We start from the raw sequence: 17,104 nt of genomic DNA, 5'->3' as shown, positions 1-17,104 counted from the left end.
CCTAAGACAGACGTGTAATTTTCAAATATCGACTTGCATTGGTTTGCGTGCCAGTTAGTTCAAATCGGGTAGAAAACATCATGTATTTGCAATTTTTTTAGAAATGCCATGTACTTCCAGCATTTATAAATAACGCTCTCTCTAATGCTGTAGACCTAGTATGAAATATTCGCATCTCAACGCCACTTTCAATTACACTAATAGTAATGATGACACCAAAGAGTTTTCCTTTGCGAAGGTACAGGAAATACAACAGGGTGATTCTTGAAAAAAAAACATGAATGTAAAAAATAAACGATTGACATGATAGTGGTTCCCAAATAATTTTGAGTGTGACGCGAAATACCAATCCATTTGATAAATCTTTTTTAGTCGACCACGTGAACGCCGAAATCCTGGAAATTAAAGTTGAAAGAGAAGTACGCATTCTCACATAAATAATCGCGATATATAATCGTTCATGTGCACAAATCTCACATGTAGCATCGGTTAGTTGTGCATGAAATGTAAAACTCTTATGTGTGTGCGTTTCAATTTCAATAAAATCAAATTCGTTTTTCCATGCACCATTACTTGTAATTTTAATATTAATTGCGTTCCGAGTTTGTAAAGTTTAGAAACCTCTTGTATATACCATTACCACTATTTTGATTGGCTAAAGAAAGATAACACGTAACCGCTTTTCGGCAACATGGTATTCGTTTTATATCTGCTTTGAACAGAGAAAAAAACATGTGCCCTCTCAGTCATCTGATCACAATCGAAAATCCGTATTCATTTTTTTCGCGATTTCGGCAATCGTTATTATTAAGGGTTTTCGTCGACTGAAAAATAAACATCGTTCTGTTAAATATATATTTCAGGCCATGTTCTTTATATCCTGCCATAATTAGCAAATCTTTATTAAGCAACCCATGATTATAAAATAGCTTTGCTTATCATTTGCTGCTGAATCTTGTGCTATCGCTTGTCAATTATAGCAGAGACGTAAGGAACATATTTAAAAAAAATTTTAAATTTTAAAATTAAACATATTAAAAATGTTTATAAAGAAATTAGCCACGTTATCAGCGCCAACTAACAGAAAATAACTTATCATAAATCACAATTAAATTTCAGTCGGTAATAAATGGCGCTAAGGTGATGCCATACAGAACAAAAAGATTTGGTCGCGAGAGTTACCTTAGATGACCGTATAACGATGTTGTTTTATAAGCGGAAGGTAGAACAATCAAATTTAATAAAAAAAAAACGGGGGTTACGACACCCGTAACACATCAAGTTCATTAGACATCTCTAAAGACTTCTAAGTTGGTTACTCGATTACACTATACTATCAATATTACACTTATTACACCTGCTTGAGTATTCCGGACAATTTCGAATTTGAAATAAACGAAAACTCAACATATCATAATTAATACACAAAAGTAAAATAAACATTCATCGAAAAAGTTATTATTTAAGAACAACAACATAATCGTATAATTCCGCCCAAACCCCGATGTTCGCAAGTGAGATGATAAATAAATACTTTCCGTGTATTCGATAAATCAACTTCTGCAAACAGTCTTGGTGCAAAATATTTCCATCCAGTGATATGCTTACAAATATTCTCTGCGTTAATATCATAACCTCGCCTATAGGACTGGGCAAAATATTCGTATCGTTTCAATTTCATACTTTGCGCCAAAAAAGGTACCAACAAAGCTTCCTAATTTTAGAAGAGTCAAAATAAATAGACTATTCGAAATAAATATCCCAGATTTCAAACTCCGTATATTGGCAGCATGAATTAGCCGTTTCATGTAGGAGCCGCACATACAATTGATTGTCGAAAATTAAAAGTTAAATTGACGTTCCGAGAGCCCACACGTGGTATAACATGTACAGGCTATAACCAGAAAAAAATGACAAGTCCTAATCCTTTTAATGTGCTTTCAATTAGCTCGTTAGTGATCCCTCCCATCCTTGGCCAAGTAATGTTTCGAAAATGTGAACCTTCCACTCAGCCATGCATGGCGGGTGGAGTGTTGAAATCGTGAACAAGAGTATAACGTAAAATCAGTCGTGAATTTCGATGTAACAACGCACACTGTCGCCGTCATGAATTGCGCCTAGTAACATCGGAAATGATTAAATTCGTGATATTTTGAGTAATTTTGCACCAATAATTAGGGCGTGATTATCAAAATGGTGAATTTGCAAATTCCGTAAATAAAATTGTAACATTTTAGCTAGAATTATCACCGGGCAGGGGCGCAGCCAGGATTTTTTCAACGGGAGATTAGGGGGAAGTTAAAACATTACACCAAAACTGCAATTCGCGACGACGTAATGCGTTTATAACTAAAATGTAAGGTCGTTCACGGCGAAATTTCGCAGTTACGTGTAGCCCACCTTTCTTTGCCCAACGGTCCGAAGTCCTATTTTTAAACATCGACCATTTATCCGTAGTCAGCGGGCATCCGCATCTAGAAATGAAACATTAAAAATCGCGAAAATTGAATTTGGAGAGATCTATAACTCGCAGATGTCAGTAGTGTCATCATGGTTTATATGTACAAAAACACGCTCGCATGTAGCGACGATCAAAATCATGAAAATGTGAAACTATTACTTGAGAATTATTGTTAATGAAGTTAAATTTTTATTGCCATTCAATGATTATTTCATAATTTTGTCATAATCGAAGGCTGCAGTAAATTTTTTGTCGCCGCGATCGTGTTGTTAAACTATATTAAAGCATGTTTTTATTCACTAGCAAATATGAGTACCGGTAAGGACTGATTCGCTCTGGTCTGACGTGTCCATATATTTGTGCGTAGCTCTCTTGTTATATTTCGGATAGAATTGTGAATTCACATCGGCGAAGATTTTAAAGACAACTATTAATGAGCACATTCACAACGAAAATTGATTTTGTTCTGATTTTTATCTTCTGTGTAGGATTTGTATCAGTTCGTAAATTACCGTCCCGAGTTTAAGCCAACAATAATATTATTACTGACCCCGGGATGCGATATTTGTGAAGCAGATAGTTGACATTTCTACGCTTTTAATTTTAGATCGTGTCTGTGTTACTTTCGTATTAAATAATAATTGAAAAACTCCGCAAATTGGTTATCTCTTGAGTACTCAGTGTTAAGTATTTACGTAACTCAGCTTTGGGTTAAAACACTGATAGTAACTAAACACGTGAATAAATCGGCAATAATGGCATTTCGACATGGTCAAAATAATATTTCTCACCAATATCTCATGAAAGTTCCATAAATACATTATTTACTTGTCTTACTTATCGACGTTTCTAAATTTACAAAAACGATGTTGACACGCTTTATACAAAATCGTTTCAAATTTATTGTTTCTACATGTTAGCGATAGCCGTCTGGTTAATTCTTACCCGTAACTCATTGTAAAGTAATGTTAATAAATTGTGTTTTGCTTTCCAATGCGCGGTTAACCGCGGTTAAATTGGTTCGTCATCCGGAATTGCAATCAACAATTACACATTTTTTATTTATCATTATCAGTAACGAATAAAAAAAGATAACATATCGTGAAGATGAAAAAAGTCGTTGAAACTTGAGTTGAATTAGTTGCAATTAGCGCCTGATTAGGCACCAGAGCACTCAAGCCCAATGTTTTTAGCATTAGTCGCATATGTAAAATATCCTTAAAAAAGTGCTGTTTATTAAAGTCATCTCGTCTTATGGCCACGCAGGAATGCCTTTATTGACGAATTATTTAATCACAATTTTAAATCAACATTCAGGATTGGCACAATCTCAGATTTGCGAGATTTATCTGTAAATTAATACAGACACCATAAAAAAATTATAAAAGTTAAGTATCGTATCAAATATTTGCATTCTGGCATCGATAATAATAATACCATTCGCTTAAAATTGGGACAGTAAATTTACAAACGTTGATAGGTAATATCAAGTCAACGCAAATGTTTATTTTGGTTTTGAAATTTGTCGTTGATGCCCTTAACAGCTGTTGCCGATGTGAACGCACGCGTAAGCCTGGATTGCCAAACCCAGGATATAGTCGCCAAAACGATTGCGGTGACAAAAACAATTAGCTTTTATAACGATATTAACCAGTAGAAAAGGCTTCCTTGCTAATTTTTCGACCAGACTCCTGCTGTGCGTAAAAAATATTCCTTATTCTTTTAAAATATTCAATTCGAAAAAATATTCGATTTTGCCCACCCCTACTCGCATATTAATGAGGAAATAGTTTAGATTGATTTTTGACCCTGGTCTGAGTTTGATTTATCGTGAATGACTAGACTAGCTAATACTGAATATCGCAAAATTCCGCGAAACGCCATTTGCTTTTAACATTCGTGGTTACAATAAAATGGCTGCTAAAGGTTTCTTCTAATTTAACAAACAATGGCCCAAGTTTACATTCCATTACTGAACAATGTCGTGTCGAGTATCAGAAATTTCTGAATGGCTCCAGTAAATTCACTAAGAAGAGAACACAGACCTGTCAAACCAGTACTAGAAAATCGTGTACTTTGGTCACAATTCATCGATGTCATTGACAGTCACATGACCACTCTCGTTTAGAGAAACGCACTGCCTTGCATTCGGACATCTGGTTTCAAAGACGCCGCCGAGCGTTTTCGCGGTCGAAGCGGAATCGGTGTGCTTGTTTAATAATCATATTATAAACAAGAATTTTGCCATTAATGCAAAAGCTTTATCTTCCATGTCTTCACCACATAGGTTAGAATTCCGGTAAATATCGTTATGATATGCAGAATTGAGTTACAAAAGTACTAGTATGTTACTTATTTGTCAACTTAATACGCACACAAAAACATTTGTCAACTTTGAATTTTTATTCCATTCAAAATCGAAAAAAAGTGCTATTTCTCTTCAAAATCGGAAAAAAGTGCTATTTCTTTTCAAAATCGGAAAAAAGTGCTATTTCGCAGTTCCTAAAAAAAGTTGCGAAAGTGCTTCGCAATTTTCGCAAAAAAGTGCGCTAATAGTGAACACTGGTAGTCAGTGATACTCTGTTCAGGGGCATAGCGAGGAATTTTCAAAGGTGGGTTTCTGAAAGCTCTAATTGTCAATTAGGCTGTATCTGCCAGTGGGTCCGACCGAAGACAGGAAAAGTGGTTTTTCAAGCGCCTTGAGTACCTAAAAAACGTTTCAAGCTACAAAAATCGCTGATTGTTGATACAGAAAAATACTTTTTTTTTATATTTCAAAGGAAGGTTCCGACCAGCTAGGGTAAGCCAACTCTGCTCTCTCACCAATTGATTGCAAATTTTCAATTCATGTAATTTGAGATTGAAGCCGCTAGAAGGCTACTATTTTCATTTTTTTTTTTCAAATTTTCTCCGAGTATTACGGGGCTCGATATTCCAATCAAAATTTACCTATTTCGAATATTGTGGTACCAGCATTTTATCCTTACTTCCATAATGGACACTGAAACATTCTTATGTTGCAATACGAATTACCTCTTTTGGAATAAAAATGCAAATTTCAAAGTAAAAATGAGTAAAACAAACCTCATAAAAGAGTACGCCAGTGAATAATTTCCACTTATCATACAGAAAGAACAAGCCAGCCTTTCGAGTTTCAATCTCTTTTCTGCATTGCAATACCAATATCCATAAGATAATGCTCCATCAACAATAGTAATAGCATCCAAATATCTCTCAGTTTTTAATAGAATTTCACATGTGAGCTGGAACAAACATTCAAATTATGATTAGGCCTAGTAATTTGGAATTAATTGAAAAAATATAATAAAATGTTTGATTTATTATCAAAAGTGATTTTCAAACTGAGTGTTGCAATAAATACCATGTTTACTCACCACTGCACTCAGGGTGTATTAAAATGAGTAGGCTTGCTCAGTACAAAGCCTTGCTAGGAGCCAAAGCACAAATGGGCATTTTATATAAAAAAAATTTTTGTTTTTCTTCCTTTAAACAGTTTTGTGAGATGCATTACATAAAATCAACTTTCAATAAAGCTAACTTGAAGTACTCACCAAGAAGAATTCCCACCAATCTTCAATACTAATGACAGCAGCATTCCCCCTGGCAGCCAACGTCCTTTTATCTTTATGTTTATAAAAATTCTTTCCAACGCGACGAGTTACTCGTACGTCACCTTGAAAATAGGATTTCAATTGATAATCTAAACTAGAGTTGGTAGAACAACTCAATTTGGGTATGTAACCACATTCATTAAAATCATCTCTTGCCTAACAATATAATAACGAGATAGCGATTAGGGACTGTAGATTTATCGATATAGCAGCGTGTATCCTTCGCTCTGACTCAATTTCTCGATGGAAACTTGTGCATCGCACACATACTCAGCACATGTGCGCTCTCGCCTCAAGAATCTAGGTCAGGTGTTCCCAGACTTTATTAGCTGAGGGCCAAAAGCAGAATCGGAGGGATGTTCGCGGGCCGGATGATTGTAGCGCCCGAAAGTGCGCGACGCTTTAGCTGTGATTCAGTGGATCTACCACTGTTTCCAAAAAATGTCTGTTTACGGAGTCTAGTTTTCGTTTGTGTTTTGATATCTCTAAGCTTTCTTATGTGGTTGATAACTTAATTACTGCCATATGTAATCCTAATACCGGTGCATATAATTAATTGAATTGTTGCAAAAAAACATGCTTAAACTGTGATAATCACGTAACACACTAGAACGCAAACAAAATTTGTTGAACACTATTTCATCTGAGCTCGGCGGGCCATTTCAAATCACGGTTTGGGAACCTCTGATCTAGGACATACACGTTCTCTCGCTTTGCAAAAATCTAGATCTCTTTATCACTAATTAATTAATAACTCGCTAATTATACGACATAATTTATTTAAAATCAATAGGTATCTGGTCCGAGATATGATGAATGCACATGCAAAATTTTGAGCAGATTCAACCTCGCTTTCGTAAGATATTGCGTGTATCTAACAGACAAATCCCTATCAACATACTTACCGATCAAGATCGATAAGTAACAAGGAATTACCTTTGAATTTTTTGTGACTCTGTCGAGGTTTCTTGATTAGCATCGTCTGAACAAATTAGATTTGGTTAGATTAAAAATTTAGATTAAAAAAGATCGATATTCAAGATTGATAATCTACAATTCTATTTCCTATTTCGAATATTATACAAATAATTGGTGTGTCAACTGTCACTGTCAACTGAGGCCTGTGAGTCAGAGTTTGTCATTTATTCATCGAAGTTATCTTTTTTAGAATCCTTCAGATTCGGAATTTCAGACTTTCAATGGGTGATAAAAAAAGTCAAATTTTATACAAAAAGCATCAAGTTTTCCAAACATTCCTAACCTACCATGAAAATAGTTTGCCTATACCAAAATTTTCGTTATCTACATTTGATTTTCCCCAAAGCTGGAGTACGAGTCAAATTTTTTCACAACCCAGATTCTGAGACAACTCAGACTCGGGAGTTGATTGTAAATTTGCCCGACTTCACACCTCTGATGAATACTGTCAATTAGTTCCCAGCTTTTTTGGGGGTTTAGAAAGAATTCGTTAATTGCATATTATATTGCTTGTTTCTTGTGTTAATAATCACGCATCACGCGAAATGAGTCACATAGTACAATATTTACTTTAGTTATGATTAATAAAATAACAGGAAGCATTATTGAATAAACGCATAATATTTTGGGTCAGAGTGGCGGTAATACAAATAACACCAAACAATATACTAACCTTAGAAGGGGCAAAAGCTGCTTCCAACTTATTAGCAATCATAAGAAGAGCTGTATCTGCTGCCTTGCAAAGTATTTCATGGCTGTTAAAATGAGTAAGAAAGTTTGTACTGATATATAAAAATGATACCTTGTTAGAATGAAAAGGCATATACATATGCTTTTTAAAACATAACATAACGTCCACGAGAATGCAATATCAATATGTTCGTTAGTATAGAATCAATTCATTATGAACAGGTTGGTTAGTGGACTTCTCACCCTCTTTTCTTTGACACAGCAGACCATTCATGATAAATGTGAAATTTTTCGAAATTCAACAACATTTGCTCATCATTGTCCAATTCATATGTTTCCGCATCTCGCACAACCTTGGAAAAAAAATTAAAATTATTTGAAAATTCAACTGCATTACTGATATGTGAATTTCCAGACTTGACCATGATGCCCCGCAGATTCAAATTTTAGGTTCGAACCCACGATACAGTGTGTAATAAATTGGGTAGACAATGCGGCAATCAAAAGATTCTGGTATTTCCAAACTATATAAAATATGTTGCAAAAAAAATTTGAAATCATTTATAATTCAAAGACAGGAAGGATAAATAAATCAAGGTAGCAAACCATGGCTCCTCAATCGGTTACAAGTTTACAATAACTGAGGAAATAACTTTATAAGTTAATCATTCTAAATGAATGGAATGGATTTTATAACATTCCATTTGGGCTTTGGTGTCCGAGTTTGACTTTGACTTTACCGAGTGTTCTTAACAGTCAAAAACGACTTGAATATTGATTGTGGACATCCCAGAATTCCAGTTTTTTTGGAATAAACAAGATTTTTACCAAAGATGGTGGTAAATTTGACCAAAAATAGGAAAAAACTTACATCAATTGCTTCTCTGCATTTCCCCAGTTTTCTCAAAACTTTACATAAAGCTAAATAAGCTTTCGTATGTCCCGGTGCTTTTTTAACCACCTGTTTAAAGCAATTCATTTCGGCAATATCTTGACCAAGCTCTCTATGACATTCCCCCTTTTTTAACCAAACAGCAGCGAGAGAATAATCGCTAGAAGTTACGAGGATATCGAGAACAAAAATTGCTTCAACATACAGACATTCATCCATTAATAATTCAGCAATGTCGAATTGTAAATCGCCTGATAAAGGAAAAATCAGAGCTAATATTAAGAGCATCATATACAGTACAAAGATTTTGATAAAGCGTAGAAAAATCTATTGTCTTGTTACCATTCCTGGTCTAATAAAAAAAAGCAAAACACTTTTTCAGTGGGCAATAAAGAAAAAGGCGAAGTCCCTCTAGGGAGAAATCCTGCACTAAAGTGTAAGTCCAACGTATAATACAATACTTAATTTTAAAACAACATTGGGTTCCTGTTCGCTAATGAAAAGCTTACATGATGCAAATTACCATTCAAAGGAATAAGAATTTTAACAGTATTGCAAGAGGGTTAGATATAATTCATACAAAAATACAGGTTACTCTAAAATGCTGTGACCCATAATCAACATTACAACCCCAGCTCAGAAAAGAGCATATATCCTACTTAGGGGTTTATTTTATTACTCTGTCCTAAGTTTTATACCTATGTCCTGGTCTAGGATAAGTATAAAACTTGAAACAAGGTTTATTAAAGACCAGGACATAGGTACAAATGGTAAACAGTACAAGTGTGAGACACAGGATAAGATTCACATATTTATCCCGGGGGAGAGGAAAGCCGATAAAACGACTTATCCATATGGCGAACCACGGTATCTCGTCCGGTTACCAGTCCAGGTCGGGTATGGGATTAGTTAGCCAGTTATTTATCTTCGGAAACCAATTTCTGGACCCATTTTTTGTCCTGATTTTCTGAGATCGTCTTATTCAACAGCTAGGATTGTTTGCCATTTTGGGCCAGCCTATTACTAGCTTCACAGAGCAAAATAAAGAAGAGAAAAAATTGGAAAAACCTTCCATTTTAGCGATGAAAATTGGCCTTGGCTTATTAGTCAGAAAATACAATATGTATTATTTTATACAGTCAGAATAAGAATAACTCAATACATTAGTCTTTACCATATTCTGATGCGTCCATTCCACATATTTCATGAAATATATCTTCAACGACGTTAAAACATTTCATTGGAATCGCTGCCAACACACATTTACATTTTAGATCAATTGGTAAATGCTCTGGAATTTTGACATGTGCTAGAGTAAAATCTGTTAATAAAAATAAAATATTTCAAAATCTTGAAACATAAAAAATGAGATTTATGAGAATATTATTTGCTTTGGAACCAGAGCCAAGCTTACCATAATGGGAGCTACGAGATATTTTAGTGACCCCAGCTTCTAACCATTTACGATGCCCCCTGGGGCAAAGGACCCAATTTGAGAAATCCTAGTGTACGACAATGCACAAGATTGAGGTAACATGTAGCACCTGGGCTACTGTTGAACAAAACAATCAATCGCTGAAGAGCAGATAAGAGTGAAATTTCATACCAATATTATTTTCAATTTCTTCCGTTATTTCATCTGTATCCATTTCTGACTCGTATTGAACTTCTATTTGACAATGTTTAACCATTACCTAAGTTGAAAGAAGAAATCTTGGTATTAGAACGAAGATTTGGAATTGCGGAAAGGCAATAAGACAGCTCATTCATAGGTTGAACCATGCGGTAACTGGTCAAGGTCATTTGTAGGAGTAATTTATTAGGGTGAGTATTTATTTAAAATTCTCCCAAAAAATGGGTGATATTTAATAAGCTGACATGTAATTGTAATTTGAAGCAATATTGGCAAAAATATTTCAATAAAAAGTCCCAAACAAGAGTTTGAAACCAAAAATATACTTTTAGTAAATTTCCCAAATTGATTTGATTGAAATCAAATTCTTTAACTCACGTCAAATACTTTTCTGTATTGCTTAGAAGTAATCGCTAATTCACACATAACATTAACATCTTCATATTTGACATGATCTGGATGTTTAGAAGCAACTTCATCCATCACTTCTAATGCTAACGCTGTTTCTTCGTTGGCATGGCACGCTCTGTAAAAAGAAAACAAGAAACTTCAACATTGAATTGAGGTAGAATGTTCTGAAATCTGCAGTAACATGTTTTATAATGGGCATTCAGAAAGGGTCTAAATTTTTCTGAATATTCAGAACTGAGGAGTCGGAATATGGTATTTTTTTATTATTAATATTGGAGCTTAAAGGTGTGGTTGTTGTCTAAGTACAAATTTTGGTACTCCCGAAGTATGTGAACCAAGATGGCTGACACCAGAACGCAGTATGTGTACCAGGTTAGGGTCAGGCCATAATTTTATTCCAATTTTCCCCATTTTAGTTCTATTTCGAGTTCAGGGACTAGCCAAGTGACTCCCGTAGTATTTGTACCTTAAATTATGGACACCGGAACGTAGTATGTGTACCAGGTTAGGGTTAGGCCATAATTTTATTCCAATTTTCCTTATTTTAGTTCTGTTACAAGTTCAGGGACTAGCCAAGTGACTCCCGTAGTATTTGTACCTTAAATTATGGACACCGGAACGCAGTGGGTGTACCAGGTTAGGGTTAGGCCATAATTTTATTCCAATTTTCCTTATTTTAGTTCTATTACGAGTTCAGGGACTAGCCAAGTGACTCCTGTAGTATTTGAACCTTAAAATATGGCTTAACTTTAACCTGGTACACAGACTATGTTCCGGTGTTTGTCATCTTTGTTCATATACTTCGGGAGTATATAAGTACACCACAAAAACTCAGAAAAATTCTGATTTTATTTAGGTCTTATCTGGTCGAATTCTTTCTTTCTTTTATAAATCTGATTCACAGTTAAATAAAAACACAGAAGCTGGATAAGAAAACCACAGTTACCTGGCAATATCTCTTGCCAATGCCATACGCTGGGCAACTTCAGTTTCCGGTATAAGACGAACGACAGATTTGAATAGGACAAGTGCTTGATGTACGTTACCAAGTTGTTGTTGGGATACTGCAGCCGCCCAGTACAGTTTATAGTCGTCAGGTTTTAGCTTCAATGCTGAAAAGTGGAAAAACCATACAATATAGAAAATAAGGATACAGTGTTTGATAACTCCAAAATGGACCCAACGTTGGGTACTTGGCTGACTTCAAGTTATTATGATTCATCATAACATAACATTTGACCAGATAACTTAAAATATATATAAAAAATATTAATATATAATAATAATATATAAATTATATATAAAATCCATAGTTCAGTCATAAGATAGTACTGAATTCAGGTACGGAAAGACTGATTTGCATGCATATATATTTGTATTCATACAAATATATATGAATTACTGAAAAATGTTACGTTCAGTATGAATTACTGAAAAATGTTTATAATGCTACTAAAATCTTATTATGGTTTCAATAGAGTTTGAAAAGAAAGAAATACATTTGAATTTATAATGAGAATTTTATTTGTTATAGGGGCTTTTAAACGTATTAAAGTCACTACCATCCATCTACACGGATATTTTGGATTTCTTTAGTTCATTTGAATCTCAAAAATTTTGTTTCCAAACGTAATCGTACACACAAAAAAAATGCCTAGGACAATGCATCACCATTGTTGCCCCTAAGAGACTTAGATTTAAAAAGGTTTAGTTACTAGTATTTAGTTATTATTATTACAATACCCTTCTTTTGTGTAACTACATATTCAGTTATTTACCCTTGTTATAACAATGAGCAGCTTGCATTAGAAGTCCTGCATCCTCACAGTTTTCCGCTAATCTTAACCACAGATCAACATCGCCAGTTTGAAGATAAGCTGCAAGTAATGAATATTGCAATCCCTTGATATTTTCACCACGTTCTTCATAAATCATTGCCAATGTTTCAAATGGATCTGGGCACCAGGGAGCTAAAATGAAAAAAAAGAGATTCATATGAAATGCTAAAATACTATCCAGTAACATTTAATCAGAAGAGATGTGTCGAAGTCGAAAAAATTTACACCCAACTCTGAATCAAGTGTTACACTTAATTTTGCTTGCATCACAGATTACACATCTTCGCTTCAAATCCCATGCATCCATCTCACTCAGGGTGTATTAAGTTAGGTACGCAATAATGATGGAAAGGATTCTGGTCCTTCCAAATAATAGTAGCTCCTCACGTATCATTAGATCTCAGTGACTGATTGTATAGAGCCTTGTTCAAAGCAAAAAGCCATTTAGTGTGGCCTTTGTCAACACTCAGGTTTTCCTCATCAGGCATAAAATACTAATCAGACAGTTTATGTTTAAAAAGGCGCTCACATGGGTAAAATACACAATGTTTTTTTTGCTCTTGTCACTGCCTTAGATCTTTCGCCGTTTTGCCTGTTGCCTTTATATAGCCTTATTCTGTCTCTCTCTGTTCCCTTGTCAGCTGACTGATGAACAGTTGCCCAGTCAGCTAGGGGTTGCTACAACTTCTGTCAATCTGATGTTACCAAACTATGTAAAAACTTTAAATTTCGAGTGTCCACTAAAATGTTACTGTAATGTATAAATGAAATTTTGCATTGTCAGAAGTTTTTAATTCATTTTACACATGGAAAAACTAAATTTTTTGTGTGGCCCTACTAGATGTCTGAAGTTGGGTATATAGCCCCCCGACAAAAACGGTTGCATACCCCTGAGCTAGGCCATTATGCCCAACTAGCCAATTTACTACAAAAAATAATCTGATAGAAAACAAGTAGTTCTACATACCAATTCTGATTATTTCCATGCACATTTTCAATGCATCGTCATATTTTCCTCTGGCGAAGCATAGATTGGCTTCTCCCATTAAACCTTGAACTTCTTTAGGTAACTTATTATGTGCCTGTAAAACAAGGACCATATCCAGTGAGTAATATTTTGCTTCCCACTTTTGAATGACATTGTAAACTCACATCACTTTTCATTCCTCTTCTTTTTTTATTGGCTTTATATACATCGCATTCTATGTTTAAAGCTTTTGTTATATTTTGTACGCTTTGTCTTTCTTCTATATCCTCTTCATTTTCATCTTTATCTAAAGTTTCTCCTGTTTCGAGCCCTGCGTTTGTTTCCAATTTCTTTTCCGGTTGAGTGCTTGAGGTCTGAATTTGATCAATACGTTTATTAGTATTACATTAATTAAAGCGAAATAAATACAAAAAAAATCTGTTTGTAATAAGTGTATGATTTTTGTTTTGATGTATTTTTTGAGTGAAATCCAATCAAATTTAGAATCAGAAAGTTCATATATTTTATGATATCTTTCAACCATAAAAACTGTTTCAACTGTAACTGTAAGTATTTTAATCTAAAATTCAAACTAAAGTATGATTAACATAGAATTGTGCATGATGATTTATTATATAATGTATTTATATAGCTATTACTTCAAACAAGGCATCACTGAGCTTTTGAGTAAGTAGCTACTTTATATTGGAAGAACCCGAATCTCTCTAATTCGGCATTGGCTACTTAATTTATAACACCTTGATTGAGGTGATGGGAATAAGATTTAAACCCGGCGCAGTGAGTAACAAAAAAAAAAAAATTGAAAGGCAAAATGGCATGAGTCATCAGAATCTCAAGTTGGAAGTCGAGTCAAGTCAATGCAGTACCAAATCACATTCAGTAGATAAGATAAACAACAGAAAATGGATATGACTCAAAATCCACCATTCGACAAATTTCAAAATTCATTTAACAAAAAAAAGTTTTTTTTTGACTTCAACAACTGCTTACCGGTGATTCAGAAACGGTCGAAAGAACCGGTTTTGACTGTGAATTTTCTGATACAGGAGAACTATCTGGTACTTTCGGTAACACAGGATGCATCAAAAACTGCAAAATAATAGAACAATTACTACAAGGGTCAGATAACAGCAGAACAAATAAAGACTTTGTTAAAGTACACAAAGTCTAACAAATAGTATATCAATGCACGACCTATAATATAAACTTAGGTAGGTTTGCTGCATTGATGTGCATACAGACAATGCAAATTTCCACAAGGGCTATGGGGTCAGAGTTCGACATGTTTTAATTAGAGTTGTATTTTCCAACTTACTGGAGTTCAAGTCAAAATTTTTCCAACTCACAAATAGTTCAAGTCTAAATTTTATACAGAAGCTCGAAAGGGAAAAAGGAAATTTTCGAAGAGAGTATCGAACCCCCGGGGGGCTCAACTTGAATATAGATTAAAATCATCCGTTATTCATTAAAAATATTTGATTTTGGTGACTTGAGTTGAGTCAATGACTCAAGTGTCTGCAACACTTCAAGAAACTAGTGAAAAGTAAATACCTGCGAGAAGCAGTCCATTGAGGCTGCAGATGAACTCGACAATAATGTAGGATCTGAAAATAATGCATCACAGTCTAAAATGATATTTATGACTTCAGTATTTCCTGGACCAAGTTAGACAAAGTGATAATATTTCTCGAAACAAAAAACTGATTTATCTGAGTAAATATGACATATTTAAGAGAACATTTGCAAAAAGTTTAATATTGATAATTTTTCTTTTTATATAACACCCAAAATTTATACAACAAGCAGCCATTGTTATCTAGTAATAAGTAAAAGGCTACCATTTCTCAAAAGAACGGAATATTTTAAATCAGAATTCAAAATTTAAAAAAGTTGATTACCTTGTCTAAATGATGCCAACATATCCAATGGATAAGTGATTGAGATTCGACCGTTTCCCTTTTTCGATATAACTGGTCGAAATTCTGTACCATCGGGAGCAACCAGACGAAACGGAGTGGGTGGAGACTTGAAGGAATGGATCTCAGTTACTGGACGAGCCGGCGTTACTTGAGGAGGTTGGTCGACATGAGTATTTTTATCACCATCTTCTGCTTTATCTTGAATGCCTGTCAGATCAGAAAACCGGCATTAATTTAAACAAAAATATGTCCTCTGAACAGAAGATAATTTTAATTCAACTCATGGATCCACAGTCTATAATAATATAACAGTCCTAACAGTCTTTGGTTTAACTCATAAGAAACTTTTGAAAAAAAGTGTTAACTTTCAAGTATGTTAAAGTATTAAAGTTAGGGGATCCCCCAAAACAGCGCTCTTACTCCATAGTGACATCTTGTGTCCCATCACTAATTAATAAATAACTCGCTAATTATACGACATAATTTATCCAAAATTAATAGGCTTCTGGTCCGAGATATGATGAATGCACATGCAAAATTTGGAGCAGTTTCAACCTCTCTTTCGTGAGATATCGCGTGCATCTAACAGACAAACAAACATACAGACAGACAGACAAATACCAATCAACATACTCATCGATAAAGATCGATAAGTAATGAGGAATATAATAAATTCATGAATGTTCAACACTTAATTGTATAATGATGTTGAAAAATAATGTAGATTGGATAAGTTTTAAGTGTATTATACAATAAATTCAAATTAGGATCTCAACAGTAACAAAATTTTTAGCCTCACTGTTAGAATTCAATTGCTAAAAATGACAATTTGTCTAATGTGAGTTTACTGAATTACACTTAAAATTGGGAATTTAAAATATTGAGTATAAAAACTATCTCAAGATTGAATCCTTGATTGTTTTTGCTACGAATATCGTGAATATTCAAAAATAGAAGACTTATGTAAAAATTTCTGCATCTACCACAAAGCTTTCGAGGAGAATCGTTTATTCTTGAAGGAGTAACAGGTTGCAAGTCTGTAAGCTGTTGCATATCTGTCAAAGGAGTTAGAGGATGAAATGTTCCTGTTGTATCAGCATCAACATGGACTGGTGGGGTCTGAATCTCGGTGTGGGGGAACACTGGACTTTTTGCGGAAAATCCTTCGCTTCTACGTTGTGTCGCCGGAGGCGACTGTAATAGAGACATCGATTGACAATATACTGATGATGTTGAAATTGAAAAATCACCCCCAGTCTGGTCAGCGTCCATTTCATCTAAAAATAATTTTTTTTACTAATAAAAATGATGTTTTTTACTAATGAAACAAAAGACATTGTTTTCCTTATATGCAGCATTTCACACCTTTCCTTTGAGGAGAGCTCAGTAGTTTTACCAGATTACAGTAGGTTTACCAGATCTTTAACTCGCGACACCAACAAGTTAAAAGCTCCACTTTAGCTTTCAACTCTTTTCTGAGAATGAATAAAAATTTGTCAACATACCAAAAGCAGATTGTCCAGGAACCCATGACGCAGTTGTCTGCATCAACGGGGGATCACATTCTTGTCCATGCAATGAATGTGAATCAGATGTCGTCAGATTACCAGGGAATGTTGAGTATGATATATTTTGCTGAGGATTCCCGTGTCCGTCATTCAT

The 17,104-nt window shown here is 34.5% G+C and overlaps 1 protein-coding gene across 1 annotated transcript in view; it reads right to left on the bottom strand.

Annotated features, from left to right (window-relative positions):
- The window catches only part of LOC120337400 (general transcription factor 3C polypeptide 3-like), a 22,786-nt gene extending 5,682 nt beyond the window's left edge, over nt 1–17,104 (bottom strand). The window contains exons 1-18 of the mRNA XM_039405166.2: nt 16,948–17,104; nt 16,426–16,719; nt 15,422–15,649; nt 15,075–15,127; nt 14,514–14,612; nt 13,688–13,876; nt 13,503–13,617; nt 12,476–12,667; nt 11,644–11,809; nt 10,665–10,812; nt 10,260–10,347; nt 9,828–9,974; nt 8,633–8,904; nt 8,005–8,114; nt 7,745–7,826; nt 7,030–7,075; nt 6,034–6,155; nt 5,546–5,724 (exon numbers count right to left, since the gene is read on the bottom strand). Of these exons, the coding sequence (XP_039261100.2) occupies nt 5,546–5,724; nt 6,034–6,155; nt 7,030–7,075; nt 7,745–7,826; nt 8,005–8,114; nt 8,633–8,904; nt 9,828–9,974; nt 10,260–10,347; nt 10,665–10,812; nt 11,644–11,809; nt 12,476–12,667; nt 13,503–13,617; nt 13,688–13,876; nt 14,514–14,612; nt 15,075–15,127; nt 15,422–15,649; nt 16,426–16,719; nt 16,948–17,104 (2,687 nt within the window). The remainder of the gene's footprint in view (nt 1–5,545; nt 5,725–6,033; nt 6,156–7,029; nt 7,076–7,744; nt 7,827–8,004; nt 8,115–8,632; nt 8,905–9,827; nt 9,975–10,259; nt 10,348–10,664; nt 10,813–11,643; nt 11,810–12,475; nt 12,668–13,502; nt 13,618–13,687; nt 13,877–14,513; nt 14,613–15,074; nt 15,128–15,421; nt 15,650–16,425; nt 16,720–16,947) is intronic.

Source organism: Styela clava, chromosome 1 (genome assembly GCF_964204865.1).
Source record: "Styela clava chromosome 1, kaStyClav1.hap1.2, whole genome shotgun sequence".
NCBI lineage: Eukaryota > Metazoa > Chordata > Ascidiacea > Stolidobranchia > Styelidae > Styela > Styela clava.
The sequence above is the reverse complement of the archived record's forward strand: the minus strand, read 5'-3'. Positions and strand labels throughout refer to the sequence as shown.